This window comes from Helianthus annuus, chromosome 17 (genome assembly GCF_002127325.2).
Source record: "Helianthus annuus cultivar XRQ/B chromosome 17, HanXRQr2.0-SUNRISE, whole genome shotgun sequence".
In the NCBI taxonomy this organism is placed as follows: Eukaryota; Viridiplantae; Streptophyta; class Magnoliopsida; order Asterales; family Asteraceae; genus Helianthus; species Helianthus annuus.
Genome location: NC_035449.2, coordinates 174,483,165 through 174,506,370, shown reverse-complemented (window position 1 = coordinate 174,506,370; position 23,206 = coordinate 174,483,165). Strand labels below are relative to the sequence as shown.

General features: G+C 40.9%; 1 protein-coding gene and 1 non-coding gene across 2 annotated transcripts; one reads left to right on the top strand and one right to left on the bottom strand.

Annotated features, from left to right (window-relative positions):
* Positions 1-7,699: 7,699 nt before the first annotated feature.
* LOC110925233 lies at positions 7,700-9,289 on the bottom strand. The gene has a single exon (XM_022169199.1). It carries the CDS (start codon positions 9,287-9,289, stop codon positions 7,700-7,702), a length of 1,590 nt encoding a protein of 529 aa, XP_022024891.1.
* A 4,473-nt stretch (positions 9,290-13,762) lies between these two features.
* LOC118489570 lies at positions 13,763-13,869 on the top strand. The gene has a single exon (XR_004887592.1). It is a non-coding gene; the product is annotated as a small nucleolar RNA R71 (small nucleolar RNA).
* Positions 13,870-23,206: the final 9,337 nt, after the last annotated feature.

Here is a 23,206-nt window from a genome sequence, read left to right as displayed (position 1 = left end):
GTAACGATTATGAAAACGGTATCAAATTAGTTCCGAAAATGATTTGGTATAGTAAATTTGGTACCGATACGATACCGGTTTGATTACAGGATTTGATACGATTTGCTCATCAAAAAAGATAAAAAAGAAAACAAAATAAGTTGTGTATATAAAACCTCATTCAAACGAAATACAGTTTACTTACTGTGTGTATGAAAAGTAATCTAAACGGTGCAATTACTTGCATTGCTACAGGATTTGATGAGCTCGGTACCAACCGGTACCGAAAATACTGTTACCGAAATCCCCAAAAGTGTGTACCGGTACCGAATATACTTGGTACGGTACGGTTCGGTACTGGTCCGACACCGGTATTTGAAGGTAAAAATTGGTGAATACCGGTGCCGAACCGGTACCGAAAATACACCCGATTTGGTAAAAGTGGGTACCGGTACCGGTACCTGATACTATTTCTTCAGTCCTTAGTGATGTTACTGGTACGACACCGGTATTTGAGGGTAAAAATCGGTGAATACCGGTGCCGAATCAGTACCAAAAGTACACCCGATTTGGTAAAAGTGGGTATCAATACCCAAAACTATTTCTTCATTCCTTAGTGATGTGTTGACTTCAAAATTTAATATATTATATATAAACTGTTCATTGACTTCTAAATTTAATGTATAGGTAATTTCTAGTCATTTTTACCCATTCCCCGGCTTGTCAAACATTAGCGTTTTCGCTCCCATTACATGGTTTGCGCACGCATTTACATCATGCTTGTTATCTACAATTCAATCATGCACATTTAATCAATATTGAACGAAATCATGTTTCTATATTTTGACCCAATTCCAAGAGTTCACTAAATCAAATTTTAGCGTGTCTGTTTCTCGGCTTACACATTCATTCTACCGAATTATTGTGTGTCCTTAGAGTCACTTCAAATCACTATCGTTTAAAACATCTATTTAACCCATTTGGTTGTCGAGTAAATCCATCACTTCAATGACATACCAAATATTTCTAATTATCTATTTTGACCTGTTTCGCTGTCGAGTGAATTCCATCACTTCAGTGACATACCAAACTCATGCATTTCACTATAACAACATTAACATAATTATGACTAGCTCATTTATACAATATAATGAAACAACAAGTTGCGTACCTTTCAAAGCTAATCCTTCAAGTGCGTCCGCTCCGACTTTTCCGCTTGAAGATTCGACCACCTTGCCTATAGAGTTCAACCAACAACGTGTTTAGAACTCATATCATTTCTATTACACGTAATTCGCCATATTATTCAATTATGCATTTTTTTTCGAAATCTCAACATATTAGTGTTCGTTTAGGCATTTTAACAAACACCTTGTAGGCATGATTATTATACATCTCCTATCTAGTTCATAATCAACTTTCAACCAAGTTTTAAATCATTAAATTTCAAGCCCTTATGCCTAGCATTCATAACCAACATCAAGACTTGCAACATACATCATTTTTACACTATTTCAACATTGAAATTTATGTGTTCACCACAATGATATAAAACCCACTTGACACATATTTGGGAGTTCATCAATTTCATAGTTTTTCATCACTAAATCATTAAACTTTCAACTAGGGTTTGCTCGTAGACATGGATTTAACATAACATCACTCATACATTCAACATTCAAACATGAATTTCAATTATGATTGTATATCAAAGTTTCAAGATATCACCTGATGATAAAATTAAACATACCTTGTGATCCCCCAAGTTAGTTGATTGATGCCTGTCGTTAAGAACATGCAAAAACCAACTAAACTATGTAGATAGGATAGGTCGGATATGGAACCAGAGGAGGATTGTGGAAAGTGTTATAATTGTCAAGTATTGATTAACTAAAGCAGAAAAGTAAATTCTTGTGGTTTGGATTTGTGTTTAACTAATTACGAACTAAAAATACAAAGTTTTTATCCATGGAGGAAGAATGGTTCCTCCGAATATCAGGTTTTGAAGTTAGATTCAATTATGCGTTTAATCAAAACACTCACATAGACATAAGTGTTTAGTTCAATTAATTAAAAGTGATGATCAACGACTAAGTACTCCGGTTAATACGTAACGGGAGGTTATCGAATGATTACCAATTACATCTACCAACCCTAATCCCATAGCAAATATATCCCGATTACTAGAAATCTCGTGAATTGAATGATCAAGAATTAAAGGTTTAAATAAAATGCAATCGATTACAATTAACTAATTAAAACAACGGTGAAAAGTATCGAATGCTTAGATCACCGGTTACAACGAATGTCAAAACCACATAATATTGTCAAACTTATAAAAACCCTCCATCCGGAGGAAACCAAGAAAGTTTAGCAACTCATCTCACAAGTGAAATCGCCAAAAGTTCGATAAACGGATGAGATCATGATCATGGTTGATGATTCGGTGGAAGGAATAATGGATTGGATGTGGAAAAACTCAAATCCTCTTGCTCTTGGATGCCTTAGGTCAAAGTTAGATGATGAGATAATGATTGCCTCCTTTAACAAACCCTAATATACCCTAAAAGGTCCAATTTCATCTTTAATCATCATAATTCCTCCGATTTACGTGTTTAACCTGTAAAACACTAATTTCTCATAGTTAACTAATTCTAAGCAAGTGAACACATAAAACACATACAAAACTCACAAGATAAGCACATTTAAGCTTGGGTTTCACCATCTACATCACATTCCCACACTTATCTTTGATTGTCCTCAAGCAAACCAACTAAAACTGCTCACCATAGTAACATTACCTCTAAACCCCTTAACCGATTCAACATGTGAAGCTCCTAAGTCATACCCGTCAAATAGACTAATACATTCGAGATTGAGAGTCTGACATGCAAATCAAGCAACTTTAAAACTCAAGAATTGTCTGTCTAAAACTAAAATGTTTACAATTAGACACATACTACATGCTCCTCACAAAGTACTCTCCTCTCGGTTTCATATTTGGACTAGCATGTAATGTGCTTGTATGAATTCTCTAAAAAACCAAACATGAAATCTTGCAATCATAAGCTTGTATGACAATCACACCTCCAGTGTATCATGTACACGGCACATATCAAAAGGACTTTTAGGTTTTAGGCTTAGGCTAAGGTAGGGAAATTTATGGCTTTTTATTCTTATGTGGCTAACGAACAAATAAACAGACCACGACAACTTTATTCAAACACAACGGCTCATACCTTTGGGTCGGTTTGTACCCAAACAACACAAACATTATTCACAAAACTCTCTTTTTGTTGTTTTCCTCTTTTTTTCTTCTTTTATATTTTTTTTCTTTTTTCTCTCTTTCTTTCAAAACTCATAACATTGTCATTCACGGTTGATCTTACACAATTCATATCGGGTGGATAAACGAAAGGTAAATAGGCTCAACAGGGCTACTAAGGGAAGTGGTGGTAACATAACAAACACAAACACGAGGGGTGTAACGAGAAATCCTAATGCCTTTATCATATACGTGCACATGTCAAATCCACAATCTCAACATGTATCAAATCTCACAAGTTCTAACACAGAATAACACGTGGCCTGCACTCAACAAACAAATTCATAATATAAATCATCCCATCAATTCTACAGGCTCAAAATCTCGCCAAGAAAGGGTAAAAAGGGATACCGACATGTAGCATATGCAATTTAAAACATGTTACCCCTAGATAGACATCTCTTTTCAACTCATTTTCTAAACCTATGTCAGACATACTCTCATGAAACTTAAATGAACAACCATGACAAGGGACTAATTTAGTCTACTACCGGTAAGGAACCCATTAGTGATTGAAACCTTAGGTTTTCATGTCCAATAAGTTTACCTAAGGCGATGAAAATTTTTTAAAATTTTTAAAATTTCCATTTTTTTCAATTTCATCGATTTTAGCCACTTTTCAACCTCTTCAAAGCTTTGATCCTCAAACCTTTCCTGGGTTCCCACATCCACACACTTGGGATATATTTTCCCCAATGTATGGTGCTTTAAAAACTAACCCGGGAATACCAACCAAACAAACCAATAAGCGGTTAACCCTTAACATAACTAACTAAAACACATTCCCTAAACGAAACAAAGTTTCACACCACCAAATACACGAAAACACATAAAAGATAGGATAGAGGAACACATGCACCTGATCAGAAAGCAAGTGAGTGTCTGTAACGGTGAAACTGTTGCGATCTAACAAGAATAGACACCTTCCATGGACCCTTTGATATAGCATTATGGATGTTGCCAAACATCCCCACACTTGCATCAATGCATCCGTGAAGATGGAATTGTATAAACCTTTCAAAACACAACAAACCAATGAAACCAAATCGAAATACACACTCTACATCCTCAGGTTGCCTCCCGAGAGTGCTAAGTTTAAAGGTCTTTAGCCAGACCATACCTGATGTTCACGGTGGTTCAGATAGAAACAGTAGTTCGAATGACCCGGATCAATCGGACCAGGGGTTTAGTTCTTCATAAAAAGGGTTAGTCCCCTCGCTTGATTCGGGGTTTAACTGAGCTTCTTCTCCGGTGGTCTCTGCAAAACAGAAAGCCGTTAGACTCGCCATGGGGAGAATTGGGGTTCTCTCCGTGACCACCCTCCGGCGTGAGAATAAGTACAGATCTCGATGAAGAAGAATAAGTAATGAAAGTGAAGTGAATGTAACTTGAGAGATCATACTTGGCCTGCTTATTTATAGCTGGATTTGGGCGGGAAAATCTGTTGACGGAGATAGTAACAGAAGGCACTTTCCGTAAGCGGTCATTATCTGGTCCGTCGATCATAAATGTCACCTTTAACCACCTTTAACCACACGGATCGTGAGTGTGATCAACGGCTGGGGAGACGCCACATGGAAAGTGGATTTGGGTAGACCCTTTTCCAAGTTGATGCCATCGTTGTGACTTAGATGAGCGTCTAGGATTATGCCACGTCACCTTTCAGTTGTAACTAAGTGGTTGTGCGCGATGAGCATTGACAACCTTCTAGAAGATCTACAGCTGTAAACCTTTATGCTTTTGCCACGTGTCCATTTTGTTGTAACAGAAAGAACACTTTTGTTTAAATCATGACATCAGGCGTGCGCAGATGTTTAGGATTTTGTCTTCAAGTCTAACTGTTCCCTTACGCGAGCCCACGCAAGGGTGTTAGTTGAATGTTAGTTTTACCCTTTCTTCAGTGCACGTTTATCGAAGATTGTTTTCTTCTATATCTTTGTTTATAACCACTGCGCATCCGCACAGGGTTCTTATAAGACCATGATATGATCTCGCGCGGGGTTTCCTAGATCATATCCCTTTGCCTTCAAACTGTTTCTTCCCAAATCCTGTTTAGGACCGCTTGCGCAGCCGCGCAGAGTCTTTATTCAAGATGTTTTGGGATAGGGTTGTGGTATGGTCCAATGCGCATGCGCAGGGTTTTTGGGACCATACCCCTTCAAGTCCCCCAGTCCAGTTTTGCTTCTATGCAAGTAGGTGGAGCACTGGACTATATATGAAGTGTGTGCTTTTTGCTTCGAGAAGTACAAGCTTGTATGGCGCAACCGTGTGGAAAAAATCTATTAGGTTGTTGACAAGGATGTAGCATTGTGTCTACCTCCCGTTGTGGTGAATCTTTAGCGTATGATGAATATGGTTTATATAGTCGTAGTGATCTTTTATCGACGTATGCTAATTTAACCGTCAACGTTGCTGAGGGTGACGTGGACTCGTTGTGCTGTTTGCTAGAAGACGAATAGGTGTTTGACTGTTCATCTTCTTACTGCGATTATAATATTTTTGTAGACTGTAGCTTATGGGGATGTGTGTGAGCATTTGATACTATCAGAGATCATTAATGAAATTCATGATTACTGTAACACCGCCATTCAGAAGGTGGCGTTCTGACGTTGATCATCATGATTTCTTACACTTTCTTTAATTCTGCTTTCGTCATCCCTGTCAGCCTGTTTTAGCCTTTATATATATCACTTCTTTTTGCAAGATTTGGTAAATACAACATGAGTTGCAAATATTGTCTAGGGAAGGTTTCTGATATCTTAAAGACCCTTGATGTTGCTGAGGCCATGGTCCATCTCCAAGATCAAGTACCGGATAAAACTGCAGGAAGTGGAAAATTTCCCGATTCGGTGCCTTGTCGGATTTTATCGCTAAAGAGTAATAAAGGTAATGCCCCCTCCATTACCAGGATGGATGCTGCTGCTGGTGTTGTGTTATTGCCAGTAGATGCTCTGATGCAAGCTTTTCCTCCTGACCGGAGACATTGATGTAGGATGGTGTACGAGCAACGCTTAACTGATCGTCGATGTCCTAACCCGGTCGGTGCTCGTAGAATGGCGACTGTTTTGACTAATGACGATTTGATCGTTGACCCTCACCCCTTGGAATGGTATGGTGAAGCATTGCACACCCCTGCTGAAGTGTTGGCAATGTTTTTCGATTTGTAGTTTATTATAACATATTAATTGTAGGTTTGGGATGTATGTCCCATTTTGTAAGTATTGTTGATGCACTCCTGTACATGTAAATTTTGTTAATGTGCTTCCTGCAGAAGTAACTTGTTTGAATATATGATATGTTTGAATTATAATGTTTTGCGTAAGTATACTTATTTTGATTAGGTAAGGCGAATAAAGATGGTACCAACCTCATGTGTGAATGTAGGGCTGGACCGTGCACGGTTCCTATGGCCGTGGACCGTTCATGAGACTTGTAATGGGTTACCATAGTGTTTTTGCGCTTATCAAAAGGAATTACATGCATTCTGTAATAAACACAAGAACGTAATGGAAGTAAAACTTTGTATTGATTTGGATAGGGCGCAGGGGCCAGTGGATACAAAGTAAATAAATATGATAATTACGATGCATATGCAAGTAATGACTGTTGGACTGTGTTAGCATTGTACGTTGTTTAAGTACGAATGGTTCAGCTACATATAGCATCTGCGCAATTGTTGCGCGTTCCAAGTACGTGGAACGTCTGTTCCATCAAGCCGTAGTAGGGTATATGAGCCTTTTCCTATGACTTCATTAATGATGTATGGTCCCTCCCATTTGGGCGCGAGTTTCCCCGACTTCTCAGCGTTCAAGGCTTCGTTGTCTCGTAGAACGAAATCTCCTCGTACGAAAGTGCATATGCGCACTCGAGGATTATAATATTTTTTTAGATTTGATTTGTACCTGGCTTCGTTGATGGTCGCGTTTTCACGTCTCTCTTCAGGGAGATCCATGTGGGTTGTTTCGTGTTTCCATGGCTAGCATTCGCAGTGACAGGAGACCCATTTCCGCCGGAATTACTGCTTCGGAACCGTAAACGAGGCTGAATGGCGTTTCCCCTGTGCTAGTTTTCGGCATAGTTCTGTGAGCCCATAAAATGATTGGGAGTTCGTCAACCCACCCCCTTCATGCGGTTCCCAGTCGTGCTTTTATACCATCTACGATCTGCTTGTTAACACTTTCGACTTGTCCGTTTGCCTGTGGGTGTGCCACGGAGGCGAAACTATGGTCGATGTGCATCTCCTTCAACCATTTTTGCAGATTTTCTGATGCAAAATTGGTACCACTGTCTGTGATTATGCGCAGTGGTAATCCGAAACGGGATATGATGTATCCCCAGATGAATTTTCGGATTACCATTGCGGTAGTTGATGCGAGGGCCTTGTCTTCTACCCATTTAGCAAAGTAATCCACCGCTACTACTATAAATTTTACTGCGCCAGGCGCGTCGGGGAAGGGACCTACTAGGTCGATGCCCCATTGCTGGAAGGGCCATGCTGCAGTTACTGGGACCCGAAGGTTTTTTTGCGTGGAGTGTCTTTGGAGCATGACGTTGGCATGACGTGCTCTTGCGCAAGAGTTCTACAGTGTCTAAATGCATGTCAGGCCAGTAATAGCCCGCACTCATGATTTTTGCTACTACCATGCGTGGGCCTGCATGGATTCCACATAGTCCTTCATGAATTTCCCAGACCAAATACTGCGCGTCGTGCTTGTCTACACATCTTAAGAGAGGACCCATGTAAGACTTGCGATATAAGATGCCATCTGCCATCTCATAATTTAACGCCTTGTGCTGAATTTTTCTTGCTTCTGTTTTCCCTTCTGGGAAAGTTCCATGTTGTAAGTACATAATGATTGGGGACATCCAAGATGGATTCCCAACTTCTATTACGTTTACATGTCTTAGAGGAACGGATGGATTTGAAAGAACCTCAATGCGGACTTCCTTTGCGAGGTGCTTGAAGCTTGTAGCGGCTAGCTTACTTAGAGCATCTGCGTGCTTGTTCTCGCTTTTGTTGATGTGGATTATTTTGAAGGTCTGAAACTGGTTGATCAGAATTCTTGCATATTCGAGATATAAGGCCATTGCTTCACCTTTTGCGTCATAACGACTATTGATTTGCTCCGCCTCTAACTTGGAATCGACATGTGCTTCAAGATTTTTTGCTCCCATTTTGAGTGCCAGGCGGAGACCTGTGAGGAACGCCTCGTATTCCGCTTTGTTGTTAGTACTCTTGAAATCTAGCCGAATGGTGTATGTAAGTTCGTAATTATCGGGCCTAACCACTCGGAGGCCTGCTCCTGCGCCATCATCATTTAAAGCGCCATCTGTATGTAAAATCCAGACCCTGTCATCGAAGACTGGGGTAGGATTTTGTATAGCTTCGCATTCCTGGATTTTTTCGACGGGAACTTCAGTAATAAAGTCTGCTAGGACTTGTCCCTTGATAGCTGGGCGCGGTTTATAAAAGATGTTATATCTGCCTAGCTCGATAGCCCGTTTGGCTAACCTGTCCGCAACGTCTGGTTTGGAGAAGAGTTGCACAGTGATAACGTGACCAGAAAAATACCGTCGCAACCTGCGTGATGCGTAAACCAGTGCGAGGACAAGTTTCCCCATGATGGAATAGCGCGTTTCTAGACGAGTTAGCATTTTGCTGATGTAGTGTATTGGAGTTTGAACTCCGTCCTTGTCAACCATTAATACTGTGCCGACTGCTACTTCTGCTGCGGAGAGGTATAAGATTAATGGTTCGTCTTTTCGCAGAGCTGTTAAGGTCGGTAGTTGAATTAGGCATTCTTTCATTTGTTGGAAAGCTTTTTCCGCTTCTAGGGTCCATTGAAACTGGCGCTTTTTTACGCAGTTGCGTAACGTACTGATGAATGGATATGATTTCGCAGCATGGTTTTCCAGAAACCTGTTGAGCGCCGCTAACCGACCGGCCAGGCGTTGCATCTCTTTGATGGATGCTGGTGACGACATAAGTTGAATGGCTTCCACTTTCTCTGGGTTGACCTTGAAACCGTCTTTGGTTACGATAAACCTAGGAATTTACCTTCTTCCATTCTGAATGAACATTTTACCGGATTCAGCTTTAGGTTAACTCTGCGCAGAGAGTCGAAGGTGCGCTGGATGTTTGCGAGCACGGATTCTTCTTCACGACTCATGATGACGAGGTCGTCCATGTAGACTTCTACTGTTACGCCGATATCTTCCCCGAAGCCTCTATCTATTAGACGTTGGTAAGTAGCTCCCGCGTTGCAGAAGCCGAAAGGCATTTTTGTATAACAAAAAATTCCTTTATCCGTGCGGAAAGCTGTTTTGTCTTCGTCTTCTTCCTTCATTTGTACCTAGTGATATCCTTTATAACAATCTAAGAAGCATTTCCAGCGAAAGGATGCTAAGGAATCCACTTTCTTGTCTATCTTTGGAAGGGCGTAACAGTCTTTTGGGCAAGCTTTGTTGAGATCCTTGAAATCAACGCACATGCGCCACCCACCGTTGTGCTTCTGCACCGTGACTGGGTTAGCTACCCAGGTTTGATATTGCACTTCGCGTAGAATCCCAACCTGAAGTAATTCGGCTACTTGCTCATTCATTACGCGAGCCTTTTCTGTACTAAGCCTGCGCTTCCCTTGTGCAACTGGTTCTACGGAAGGTCGGACATTCAAGCAATGCTCTGTTATCTCTCTTGGTACGCCAATCATGTCTGTTGGGGACCATGCGAAAATATCCATGTTCTCAGACAAGAGCTCTTTTAGTCTTGCACGGATTGCTGGTGAGATGGCGTGCCCTAAGAGAATGGTTTGCTCAGGGTATTTGTTGTTGAGGACCCACTTTTCTGGTTCATTGGATGGTGATGGCTTTGCGACCTTTACTGGTGGCTCGTCGTCTACATACATCACCTCTTTGCTGGAATATAAGATTGATACTCTGGTTTCTATTGGGAAACCACAAGCAGCATGTGGTATGGAGGTAATCATGCTAAACTCCCTCTGTGAACGTCTTCTCAGCAGTACATCATGGCGTGATGTAGGTGGCATAACCATAAAACTGACTGTGACGGTGCGCGAGTGCTCTCCATCTGAGAGTGTTACAAGAAAAGCGATTTGTCCCAGCGGAAAGACGGCTTCATTGCAGAAACTAGTTAGAGGAAAATCAACTGGTTTCAAGCGTGCCTTGTCTTCTGGGTCTTGTTGCTTAAAACATTGCTCGTAAATTATATCCATGGAACTACCCGAATCAATAAACATGTAATCAACACAATAATGACCGAAGATACCAGTTATGATGACCAAACGCTCTTCTTGAGGACCTCCTGGGACAACAGTGAAGACTACTTGTTGTTCACGCCAGTGCTGACTGTGGCCCCGTTTGTTCGGCTTGTGCGAGGGTCCCCCTTGCACCATGTATGTTTGTTCCGTACTGGTTTTTTGGTTGTGGTTGTCTTCCCTATTTTGTTTCATATATCTGAATGTTTTTAGATATCCTTCGTCACTGGGTTGGGTGTCCCACTGTTGTGGTGATCGTGGGTCCATCACTGTATTATCGGATTTCTTCTGAGACGTGTGTTCTGCCTGAGACTCCTGATAACAAGATCTGATATGGAGAAATTCAGATCTGGTGCTTGTCTGAGGGTATACCTCTGTTACTTTAGTCGGCAGGTCTGAGGAGTTATTATGAGATCCTCTCGATGTGTCTACCATTGGCACATGAGTGGCAGTGTTTGGTGAAAAATTTCGTTCACAATATTTTGGAATTTGGTAAACCAATAAACTGGAGTTTCTTCCGAGAGTAGATCTGGACTAATCTGAATTCAATATTGAATTCCTGAGGTAACATGGCTATGTACCTCATGATTGATTTTGCTGTTATGTGATTTCCCCACGGTTCCATCAACTCAAAAAGTATGAACCGAAACGTTCCTATTTTCCGATCGAGGACTTGGTGGGTAATTTGTCGAAACCTCTACCATGGAAAACAGAGAATGAAAAGAAATGAATCAAACGAGAAGATGGAACTGAAAATTGAAGAATCGGTGGACGCCAATGAAGAAACCGTGGTTAGAATGACCAAGATCAATCGGACTAGGGGTTTAGTTCTGCACAAAAAGGATTAGTCCCCTCGCTTGATTCAGGGTTTAACTGAGCTTCTTCTCCGGTGATCTCTGAAAAATAGAAAGCCGTTAGACTCATCATGGGGAGAATGGGGGTTCTCTCCGTGACCACCCTCCGGCGTGAGAATAAGTACAGATCTCGATGAAGAAGAAGAAGTAGTGAAAGTGAAGTGAATGTAACTTGAGAGATCATACCCGGCCTGACTTATTTATAGCTGGATTTAGACGTGAAAATCTGTTGACGGAGATAGTAACGGAAGGCACTTTCCATAAGTGGTTATTATTTTTCCGTCGATCATAAATGTCACCTTTAACCACACGGGTCGTGTGTGTGATCAACGGCTGGGAGATGCCACATGGAAAGTGGATTTGGGTAGCCCCTTCTCCAAGTTGATGCCATCGTCGTAACTTAGATGAGCGTCTAGGATTATGCCACGTCACCTTTCAGTTGTAACTAAGTGGCTGTGCACGATGAGCATTGACAACCTACTAGAAAATGTACCATTGTAAACCTTTATGCTCTCGCCACGTGCCCATTTTGTTGTAACAGAAAGAACACTTTTGTTTAAATCATGATATCAGGTGCACAAGATGTTTAGCATTTTGTCTTCAAGTCTAACTGTTCCCTTACGCGAGCCCGCGCAATGGTGTTAGTTGAATGATAGTTTCACCTTTTTTCCGGCGCACGTTTATCGAAGATTGTTTTCTTCTATATCTTTTTTTATAACCGTTGCGCAGCCGTGTAGGGTTCTGATAAGGCCATGATATGATCTCGCGCGGGGTTTCCTAGATCATATCCCTTTGCCTTCGAACTGTTTCTTCCTAAATCCTGTTTGGGACCGCTTGCGCAGCCGCGCAGGGTCTTTATTCAAGATGTTTTGGGATAGGGTTGTGGTATGGTCCAATGCACATGCGTAAGGTTTTTGCGACCATACCCCTTCAAACTCCATCCAGTCTTTTGGTTAGGGTTTCGCTCAACTTGGTCACCCCATCTAAACCCACCATCAGGTGGTTCCCTCTTCTCAGCTTTCTTTCTCACACTTGCCTTATCCGCCTGATTTCTACCATTTGTTAACTCAGACCTGCAAAAATTATCTCCACTCGAACCAATCTCATTAGTAGCACCTATGGGACTCACATCATTCATAAGATCATAAGCAATAGATTATAAAAATACATTGAAATACAACTTACGATTCTTGTAACTTAGAATTACCATCCCGTTCTTGCAGTCAATTTATGCATTTGCTGTATACAGAAACGGGCGACCCAAAATTACCTGCGACTGTGTGTAAGTTGGCGCGGGTGCATAATCGACCACCATAAAGTCGACCGAGTAGTAGAACTCACCGAGCTGAATTACCACATCCTTTACAACCCCACGAGGTTGCTTCAAAGTTGCATTGGCAAACATGGCCATACTATCACAAGCTTGTAAGGGACCAAAATCGTACTGGTCGTACAAGCTATCGGGAAGAATGCTCACCCCCGCTCCATAATCCAGCAGTGCCTTATGGATTTTGAACTTGCCAACCTTGATTGAAACAACCGGTTCCCCTAAATCAATTCAATTTTCTTCAGCAACTTCTTCACTTAAACCTGCAATTACATGAGACGCATACATATCGTTATCATAACTAATATTTTTAGAAACCGGATTTACCCCACTGATCGTAGTGTTCTTCATATTCTTGGGGTTTGTCTGAGTGTCACTCGGCAAGTTCCCATTCTGCCGCTTCAGTCCTGCTACTTCACTAGCAAGCTGCCCCATCTGAGTCGTCAATGATTGGATAGCCTTGTCTCTAATCTCGTCCTTCTGAGCCAACACATCATCCATCTGACCTATCTTTTGCAACTCCTGCTGTATAGCCTTCAACATATCCATCATCTCGTTATTCACCTGACCATTACCCTGCTGGTAGTTTCGCTGGCAACCCAAATTATTACTCCCTTGATAATTATTTTGGTTTCGGGGCTGGTAATATTGGTTGTTTCCTTGGGAACCCAAACATCTGTTCGCACTACCCTGCATCATATTCACCTCATCCTAATTACCGATAATGTTAGGGCACTGATCAGCATTATGCCCTGTATCCCCACAATGACCACACAATGGGTATGGTCCCTCGGTCTCAGGTAACTGGTCTGCAGCTTTCACTAATGAATGGCGGGTGCTTCTTGACGATTGAGTTTTTCTCTTTAAAGCATTTATCTCAGAATACTCCCAATCAATATGCTCATAATTAGTACCGATTGTACCATTTGAGATGGAGCAAAGATCACGAGCATCTTCATCTGTTAGACCTTCATGAAATGCATTTAAGAGTTCCCATAACTGAACTCCGTGATGCGGGCAATTCTTTAACATCATCTTGAACCGGTTAAATGCTTCATGGAATAACTCACCAACCTGCTGTTGAAAATTCTGAATGCCTTTCCTAGCATTATTGGTTCGTTGAGGCGTATAAAACTCATCCAAGAATAGCTGCTGCATATCGAGCCATGTAAACTGAGTGGAACCACTGCTAAGCTTTATCTTCGAGTGTGAATTGGAAAAGAACCAATTTCACATCATCCACTGTGAAACCTTGGCCCCTAATAGTGTTGCAGCGTGCATCTTACGCGACGATATGCAGATATGGCTCTTCATGTGCTAAGCCATGATACTTGGGCAAGCTGGATATAGACTGAGCACGAACTTCAAACGATCGCACTCCTTATAATTGCGGGATCACAACCGGCGATGGGTTGTTAGCTATGGCGGGCTTGAAGTGGCTCTCAACACCGCGAATCGGTCCCCGATTATACCTTCGTGGAATGCCTTCCGGTTGGTTAACCGGTAAGATTAAATTCAAGGGAAGAGGCCTTGCCTGTCCCGACATTTGAGGTACTGGTGGTGGTAATGGAATGTCTAACGGTCTTCCCGGGACAGGTTGATGATTAACTGGGTTTGGTTGCTGAAACTACTGTGGATACCCAACTGTGTCTGGGTTCACTCTTTCCACAAACCCATATCATGTGCCATACCTCCCCACACTTCCCGTGTTGAACCCTCGTGTATTCCTCTGATTGCCCCCGTAATTCTCATAATCGCCATACCCATCCTCAAACTCTCCCGAGCTATTCCCTTGCTCGAATGTAGAAAACTGTTGTTGCGGAGCTGAGTAGTACAGCAAAGGTTGGGTCGGTGGAGGAATTGAGGTGGGTGCATTGGTAGGCTATAATTGGTTCGGGTTCTCATCAGCAACAATTCTCACGTAGGGTGAAACATGTTGAATAGTAGAGGTTTGAGTGAAGATTGGGTGTTGGGAAGAAGTTGATTGATTTGGAAGGGTAGGTAAGTTATCTAGATTTGGAAACGGTGGTGGTGGCATTGGGGGTAGTGGAGTAGTAGTAACTTGGGTGGATTGTGATGGAGCTGGTATGGTGGTGTTTGGTGATGGCTGTGTAGGAGTCAAGGTGAATTGTGGGATTTCGGTTTCCCCCTCGAGGCTGCTTGAATGTTTCATTGAGTCGAGGTTCGTATTTAGCATTTGCCTTGTTTGGTTTGCTCGTTGCACAACTCAGGTGTGACGAATAGTTCTTTCAATTTCTGGATCGAATGCAAGTGGTGACTCTTTTCCGGAATTTCTCATGTGATGCATACACGTACAATAGCAACGCACAAACACAGACAAGAAACCTCGCGTAACTCTGAACAAAACAAAACTAAATAAAACTGACACTATTTTGAATTTTTTAACTAAGAGTTAACACTAAACACTTTGCGCACACCTCCCCGGCAACGCCGCCATTTTTTATGTGTGTCGTTAAGAACATGCAAAAACAAACTAAACTATGTAGATAGGATAAGTCGGATATCGAACCAGAGAAGGATTGTGGAAAGTGTTATAATTGTCAAGTATTGATTAACTAATGCAGAAAAGTAAATTCTTGTGGTTTGGATTTGTGTTTAACTATTTACGAACTAAAAAGACAAAGTTTTTATCAATGGAGGAAGAATGGTTCCTCCGAATTTCAGGTTTTGAAGTTAGATGCAATTATGCGTTTAATCGAAACACTCACATAGACATAAGTGTTTAGTTCAATTAATTAAAAGTGACTAAGTACTCCGGTTAATACGTAACGAGAGGTTATCAAATACCAACCCTTATCCCATAGAAAATATATCCCGATTACTAGAACTCTCGGGACTTGAATGATCAAGAATTAAGGGTTTAAATAAAATGCAATCGATTACAATTAACTAATTAAAACAACGGTGAAAAGCATCGCATGCTTAGATCACCGGTTACAACTATTGTCAAAAACACATAATATCGTCAAACTTACAAAAACCCTCCATCCGGAGGGAACCAAGAAAGTTTAGTCGCTCATCTCACAAGTGAAATTGCCAAAAGTTCGATAAACGGATGAGATCATGATCATGGTTGACGATTCGGTGGATGGAATGATGGATTGGATGTGAAAAAACTCGAATCCTCTTGCTCTTGGATGCCTTAGGTCGAAGTTAGATGATGAGATAATGATTGTCTCCTTTAACAAACCCTGATATACCCTAAAAGGTCCAATTTGTGCGTCTTTCCGTCAAGAGAACCGTAAGCTACAGTTCAATAGGTTTGATCACTTTTTACCCATCAACAAGTATCCGTAACCTACGGTTCATCAACCGTAGGGTACGGGCATTCCTGCAATCCTTATTTTCCTCTTCAATATTAACTTTCACATAATGACAATCTGGTCCCTATACTTTGCTACCACATGTTTACCTCACATTTTAGCTTCAAACAACTTTCATAAAGTACCAAATCAGTCCCTGAACTTTGCTTTTCACATTCCTCGCACAATCTAGTATTTTTCTCACCCGAATAAGCTCCAACTTCATATCATGAGAAGTTAGTTCCATCTTTTGGCATTCCACTTCATCTTTATAATTCCTCTAATTTACGTGTTTAACCTATAAAACACTAATTTCTCATAGTTAACTCACTCTAAGCAAGTAAACACACAAAACACGTATAAAACTCACAAGATAAGCACATTTAATCTCGGGTTTCACCCTCTCCATCATTGATCACGATTTTAGTTAAAACCCTCGGATCTCTATGCTTGATTCCTCTTGAATTTGCTCAATTTTAAGATTTTAGGGTTCAAATGAGGAGCTCCCTTTCCTGGCTTGTGTAGGCGTCAACCAGAACACACACATGTGTGTGTGTTTTGGTTTTTGTTTTATTTTAATTAAACTCATTTTCTCACTTAACCCTTTTAGTCCTCATGTTTCTAGAGTTATCAAAAGGATTATTAAACTAGGTTTTCTTTATTGTTTTTAAGGCACATAACTAACTAGGTTGATTATTCATAGTTATCTTATCCTTGGTTGTGACAAACACATATAACATAGGTTATTTATATAATTTCTAATATTTTCGGGGTGTTATATGAATGTAATGAAAGGGTTGAAGTTATTATGGATGAAATAGCGTTCTGGTGATGATAACAGGATTGGGTTTTGTTGTTGGAGCCATGAATTGAGAGCGGGGTTTGATGAGCTTCTGAGTAGTAGTTTTTATAGATCTGATGGGAGATGAGGGATCAGATGGTTTTGTGATGAGGAAGAACATGATGAGTGAGAGAGAGAAAAAGAGATCTGATATATAACCCTTAGAAATGCATATGTTAGTTTTGGTAAAATTACAAAAATACCCCTCAAATATCCTCACATGTTTAATGAGGAGTGCACTTTTGATTGGTTAATATTAGCTCCTACGGTTCTCGCAACTCAGGGTGGTTTTTATTATATATATATATATATATATATATATGGGAAGGCTAAATCGAAAACTCACTTGAGTTGTGTAAACTGAATAAACCTTTGTAAAAAACCCATGTAACATTTTTATTTTTTTCTAAAAACATAGGAAATGTAATATACATATATTTGAACATTTTTATAAAAGAAAAACAAAAAAAACACCGAGTACTTTATTTTTTTAAAAATGTTAAAAGTTTCATGTTACATAATATATATGTCCAATAAAATGTAACAAACAATTTTTGAATATTTTAAAATAAAAAAAACTAGTAGTCGTTTTTTTTCATTTTTTTCCCATAAAAATGTTCTAGTACATTTATGTTACCGTTATGGATGCATATGTGCATATGTATCATTTCTTAGACAAATTCCATAATATATTACCAGTAGTAGAAAAATACACTTTCATTTACATTACCATTACTAATACACTACTTTTTACATTACTAATATTAAGAATGCACATGTGCATCATTATGTATAATCATGATATAACGTGTTTTGGTACAAAAAGTTTGTGATTTTGAATGATAAAATAGGCCCATATACATGTGTTTTGGTTAGTTATATCTAGTGGTTGATGGTTTGATTATATTTGTCACTTTATGATGTAATATGTTGTTTGGATGGTATAAGGGTGTTGATGTACATGTAATAAGTTAAAGTGAAATATTGGTAATGGTATTGTATTATGGATGGTAGGAGGCAATGGTACTGTATTACAGATGGTAGGAGATAATGGTACTGTATTATGAAAGTGCAATTGTCTGATATTAGTAATATATTACGGAATTTGTCAAAGAAATGATACATATGCACATATGCATGGATAAATGTTATTGAAAAATTTTTTTGGTGACAAAATATAGCGATTTTTTTATAAAAATATATAAAAGAATTTTTAGAGTTTTTTTTTTTTGACTTTTTTAGGTATTTTTTGGTTGTGTTCACACTTGTTTCTCGCAATAAAGAGGGTTCCTAACGGATGCTTCTCTTATATATATATATATATATATTTATTTGTATAGGGTAAGGATCCTAAGAGAAGTCCACCCTATTTGAGAAACTTGAGAATCGTTCTGGACCACACGTTTCCCTAAGCTTTTTGTAATATACACATATGTATAGTTTAAAATTCACAATATACATATATGCATATTGTCAAATCTTGAATTATACACATATGTATATAATCACTTTTAAACTATACATGTGTATATTATGAAAAGTTTAGGGAAAATGTGTGGTCCAGAATGCTTCTTAAGTTTCTCAATTAGCATAGTGATTCTCACACGATACTAGCATGGAATAACTCACCAACCTGCTGTTGAAAATTCTGAATGCCTTTCCTAGCATTATTGGTTCGTTGAGGCGTATAAAACTCATCCAAGAATAGCTGCTGCATATCGAGCCATGTAAACTGTGACACTTCGGATTTTTCCCGGACAACCTTTCGATGTAACATGCGTGTACGTAATCGACTAACAGTAAAAAAATGTGTGAAAAAAACTATTTGTTATTATGTGTTATATGCCGATTTACTTATGTGTATGTATATATATAAAAGTGTTATATATGTGAACCGAAACCTCGACCCGACTCGAGACCCGGAATGGTCTCGAGTGAACAATAGCAATTGGGCCGGTTAAGGCCTTGTAGCCGAAAAACCCAACCCGGAACCCCCCTAGCCCAACTCGGTACATTATATAAACCAACCCTCCCCTCCCTTAACCATTTTTTTTACAAATCTCACAACACCCTCACACTCTCCTCTCATCTCTCTCACTAAAACCCTAAAACCCTAAGTTTCTAGCAACCAAAATCATCTCCCCATTCCTTCATCTTTCTCGGATCAAGTGAGCTATCAACAAGGAGGATCGGCCGGATTGATTTCTACCCGAACACCCCATTCTCGAGTAACCGGTTAGTGTTTGGCTTTAATATGATCCTTATTGGTTTGTGCTTGTTGATGCTGATGATTAAAAAGATGCTTGTTGTTTTGCAAATTATTGTTGATTCCGGTTTGTGTGTATCTCAGTTTGTTAAGAAGTTTAGATAGATTGTGGTCATTATAAATGTATGTTTCGGATATGTGCTAATTGCTTGAATGATCATATCAAGGGCTTGATTATGAGGTTTTAAGTGCACGGTTTTGGGTTTTAGTAGTATGTCTTTGTTTGAATGATTTTCAGCTTATTGCTTGAAAGTTATGTAAAATGATGATGATGAACATGAAGAACAATTTGAATGCCTTTGAAATATTTTTGAAATGTGTATATTTGATCTGTTTTGGCTAATGATCAGACAAACAAACATGTTTTAGTGGAAATGGTACATAATTTTCATGAAAATGCATCTCTATTGGTTCGTACAAATGACAGGTTCTAGAAACTGTTTCATGTGCACGTAATCACGGTTGCGAGTCGCAACCTTTGGTTGCTACTCGAGACCGCACCAAGATTTGTCGAGGCCTCCCGGTTGCGAGTCGTAATCAACGCGTATCGATCCGATTGCGAGTCGTAACCACAACTGCTTTGTCGGAACCGCCGGTTGCGAGTCGGAATCACTGATTTCGAGTCGCAACCAAAGCATGACGAACCGAGACCTCGGTTGCGAGTCGCAACCTTGGTTGCGAGTCACCTCTGTCTCGACTGGGCTGTTATTGGGCCAATGTACTTGTTGGGTTGTCTGTTAACTGGACTGCTTGTGTATCTGTTACTGTTTAGGCCCGATAACCCCACTGTTGTATGTTGGACTCCTGTTGACTGGGCTGCTTATATACCTGCTACGGTGAATGTTTGCATTTATGTTAAGTGTGTTCTATACGTGTTTACTTGTACCCAACTTGACCCATACTTGGTAACCATGCTAGGACGTGGTGACCAACATACTTAACCAAGTAACGTATCATACCGAGCAACCCAAGGTGAGTTCACAACTTAAAAGCATGCGTCCCGGTGGTTTGGGACACGAGACTAAAACAACCCTATCCCCTTGTAAAGGGGATACCGTCTACATTCCTTCCCTAGTTATTGGGAACAAACTCACTTTATCTTCCCTTGTATTGGGAAACCTTTTTAGTTAATTACTGTTTATACGGAATGCAACTAACGGCACTAAACGCAACTCTATCACTCAAGTCCCTACTACATAATACCGATTAGTCGCCGGTGCCAGGCGAACGGGTTATTAGTTGATAGCGCTATTTAGGTCTTACCAGCCTCACACCGTGCCATGGTATGGGATCGGTCGTGAACTAATGTACTCAGGCATCCGTCAATGATGATAGAACATTGACATCGGGGCATCCTGCGGAAACGCATCCGGTTACCTAGTGTTCGGTATTGGAAAAACAGTTTAGTCGCTAACTTTTGGGGTAGCTCCCCATGGCATGTATAAACGGATAAATTAATTGGTGAAACAAGTTTTTGGTAATTAAAACTGGACAACCAGTGAACTCACTCAGCATTATTGTTGACCCCTTTACTGCATGCTTTGCAGGTGGCCAGTGACTGGAGCAGCTACTTGGGATGTGTAGTGGTCGTCTGCCCGTGTGTTGGGCATTTATTATATTTACTTTATGAACATTGTTTAAAACTGTTAATTATGCTTCCGCTACATTTACTCTGAACTTAAAACTTTGAACACCAAACCTGATATTTGCTAATCTTATGGTTAGTAAGTATTACTTTTGCTATTAATTTAAGTTGTCAGTATAATTGGTGGCTGGATCCTGGTCAGTCACGCCCTCGAAGCGGATGTTATCCGCGGGTGGATTTTGGGGGTGTGACAGATTGGTATCAGAGCCATTGGTTATAGTGAACTTGGTTTTAAAAGGGGAAAAATCTTTTTGAGAAAAAAAAACCAGACTATAACCCGTGACTCGTGACGACACTACACTCCAAGTACAAGGCTCGACTTATCTGACCTCATAGCTCGGACCCATATTTGCTTGCTTGTTTGTCTTATGCTTTCTGCTTTACTATACGTACTAGTTTGCCTGATTGGATAGATACGCCTTCACTCTTCTATCTCATTCTCGCTACGTTACGACATCACACTCATACTATGTTTTCTGGTTATGAAGACAATGAGTGGACGCGGACGAGGAAACGTCAACATGACTCAGGCTCAGTTTACTAACCTGCTCAACACTGTGGCTGCAGCTTTTGCAGCTCACCCTATAGGTAAACTCGTTGTTTTGGGATGTTTAGATCCTACCGCCACATCGTCTTTTCGCCTCTAAACCTATTTCGCTTCACTCCTCACAACAGGTCAGCCTGCACCTGTGCAACCACGTGTTTGTACCTTCAAGACCTTCATGGATTGCAAGCCTCTTCCGTTCAGTGGCACTGAGGGTGCCATAGGACTCCTGCACTGGATCGAGAAGGTCGAAGCTGTCTTCGCTGTCTGCGAATGTCCCCCTGCTAATTGGGTGAAGTTTGCTACTGGTACCCTAGAGGGAAGCGCACTTTCATGGTGGAAGGCGCAAATTCAGATGCTTGGTTTGGAGACTGCAAACGCTACTGCGTGGGAAGATTTCAAGGATATGATCAAGGAAGAGTACTGTCACAGGGATGACATCCACAAGCTGGAAAATGAGTACTATGAACTCAAGATGGTTGGGTCAGAGATTGAGACCTACACCAAGCTGTCCAACGACTATGCTGCTCTTTGTCCAAACATGTCTCGACCTATGTATCGAAGAATCGAACTGTACATCAAGGGTCTAGCTCCGGAAATTCGAAGCCATGTAACTTCAGCCAACCACACTACCATTCAGCCGATCGTTCGACTTGCTCACAAACTCAGTGATCAGGCTGTGGAAGAGGGCAGGTTGCCCAAAAGGATCAGTGCTGCGGAAGGAACTTCTAGTGATGGAAAACGAAAGTGGGATGGAAATCAGGGCAAGGATGCTAACCCTACTCAAGCCCCAGCTCAGCAAAGGAAAACCGACAACAACAAAGGCACTCAGCAACAGGGTGGCTACCGGGGAAACTACCCTAAGTGCAACAAGTGTAACAGGCACCACAATGGGGCATGCAACAAGGGTCAGTGTCAGCGATGCCACAAGATGGGGCACGAAGCAAAGGATTGTAGGAGTCAGTTCCCAGCAAGGCAGAATCAGCAACAACCTCAACAGCAACAGCAGCAGGGAAATAACAGAGCATGTTTTAAATGTGGAGCAACAGGGCACATGCGAAAGGATTGCCCTGAACTGAATCAGAATCGCAACAACAATCAGGGAGCTGGGAACAATGAGCAAAACAACAATGCTGGAAATGCAAGGGGCAGAGCTTTCGTGATTGGAGCTGGAGAGGCAAGGAACGATCCCAACGTCGTGGCGGGTAAGTTCCTACTTGATGATCGTTATGTTTCTGTGTTATTTGATTCCGGTGCCGATGCCAGTTATGTATCCCTTCGCATTAGTAAGAAACTTAAGCACTCGCCCGCATTATTAAGTTCTAAGCACATCGTCGAGATAGCTAATGGTAAGAACATCGAGGCCACGCACATGATCCGCGACTGCACCCTAGAATTGTCTGGCCATACGTTTAGTATCGATCTTTTCCCTGTCAAACTTGGAAGCTTCGACGTCGTCATTGGTATGGATTGGTTATCCAAACATCGCGCTGAGATCCTCTGTCAAGAGAAAGCCATTCGTATACCTCGTCGTTCTGGTCAACCCCTCATCATCAAAGGCAACAAAGGTGGAGAAGTCACCGGCATTATCTCGCTTTTAAAAGCCCAGAAGTGTTTACGAAAAGGGCACACCGCTATCCTAGCACTCGTCACCAATACTCACGAAGAGGAAAAGAGGATTGAAGATTTTCCTGTAGTACGCGACTATCCTGAGGTATTTCCTGAGGAACTACCTGGACTCCCTCCCCACCGTCAGGTCGAATTCCAAATCGAGCTCGCTCCCGGAGCAGCACCCATAGCTCGTGCACCGTACCGTCTAGCCCCTGCA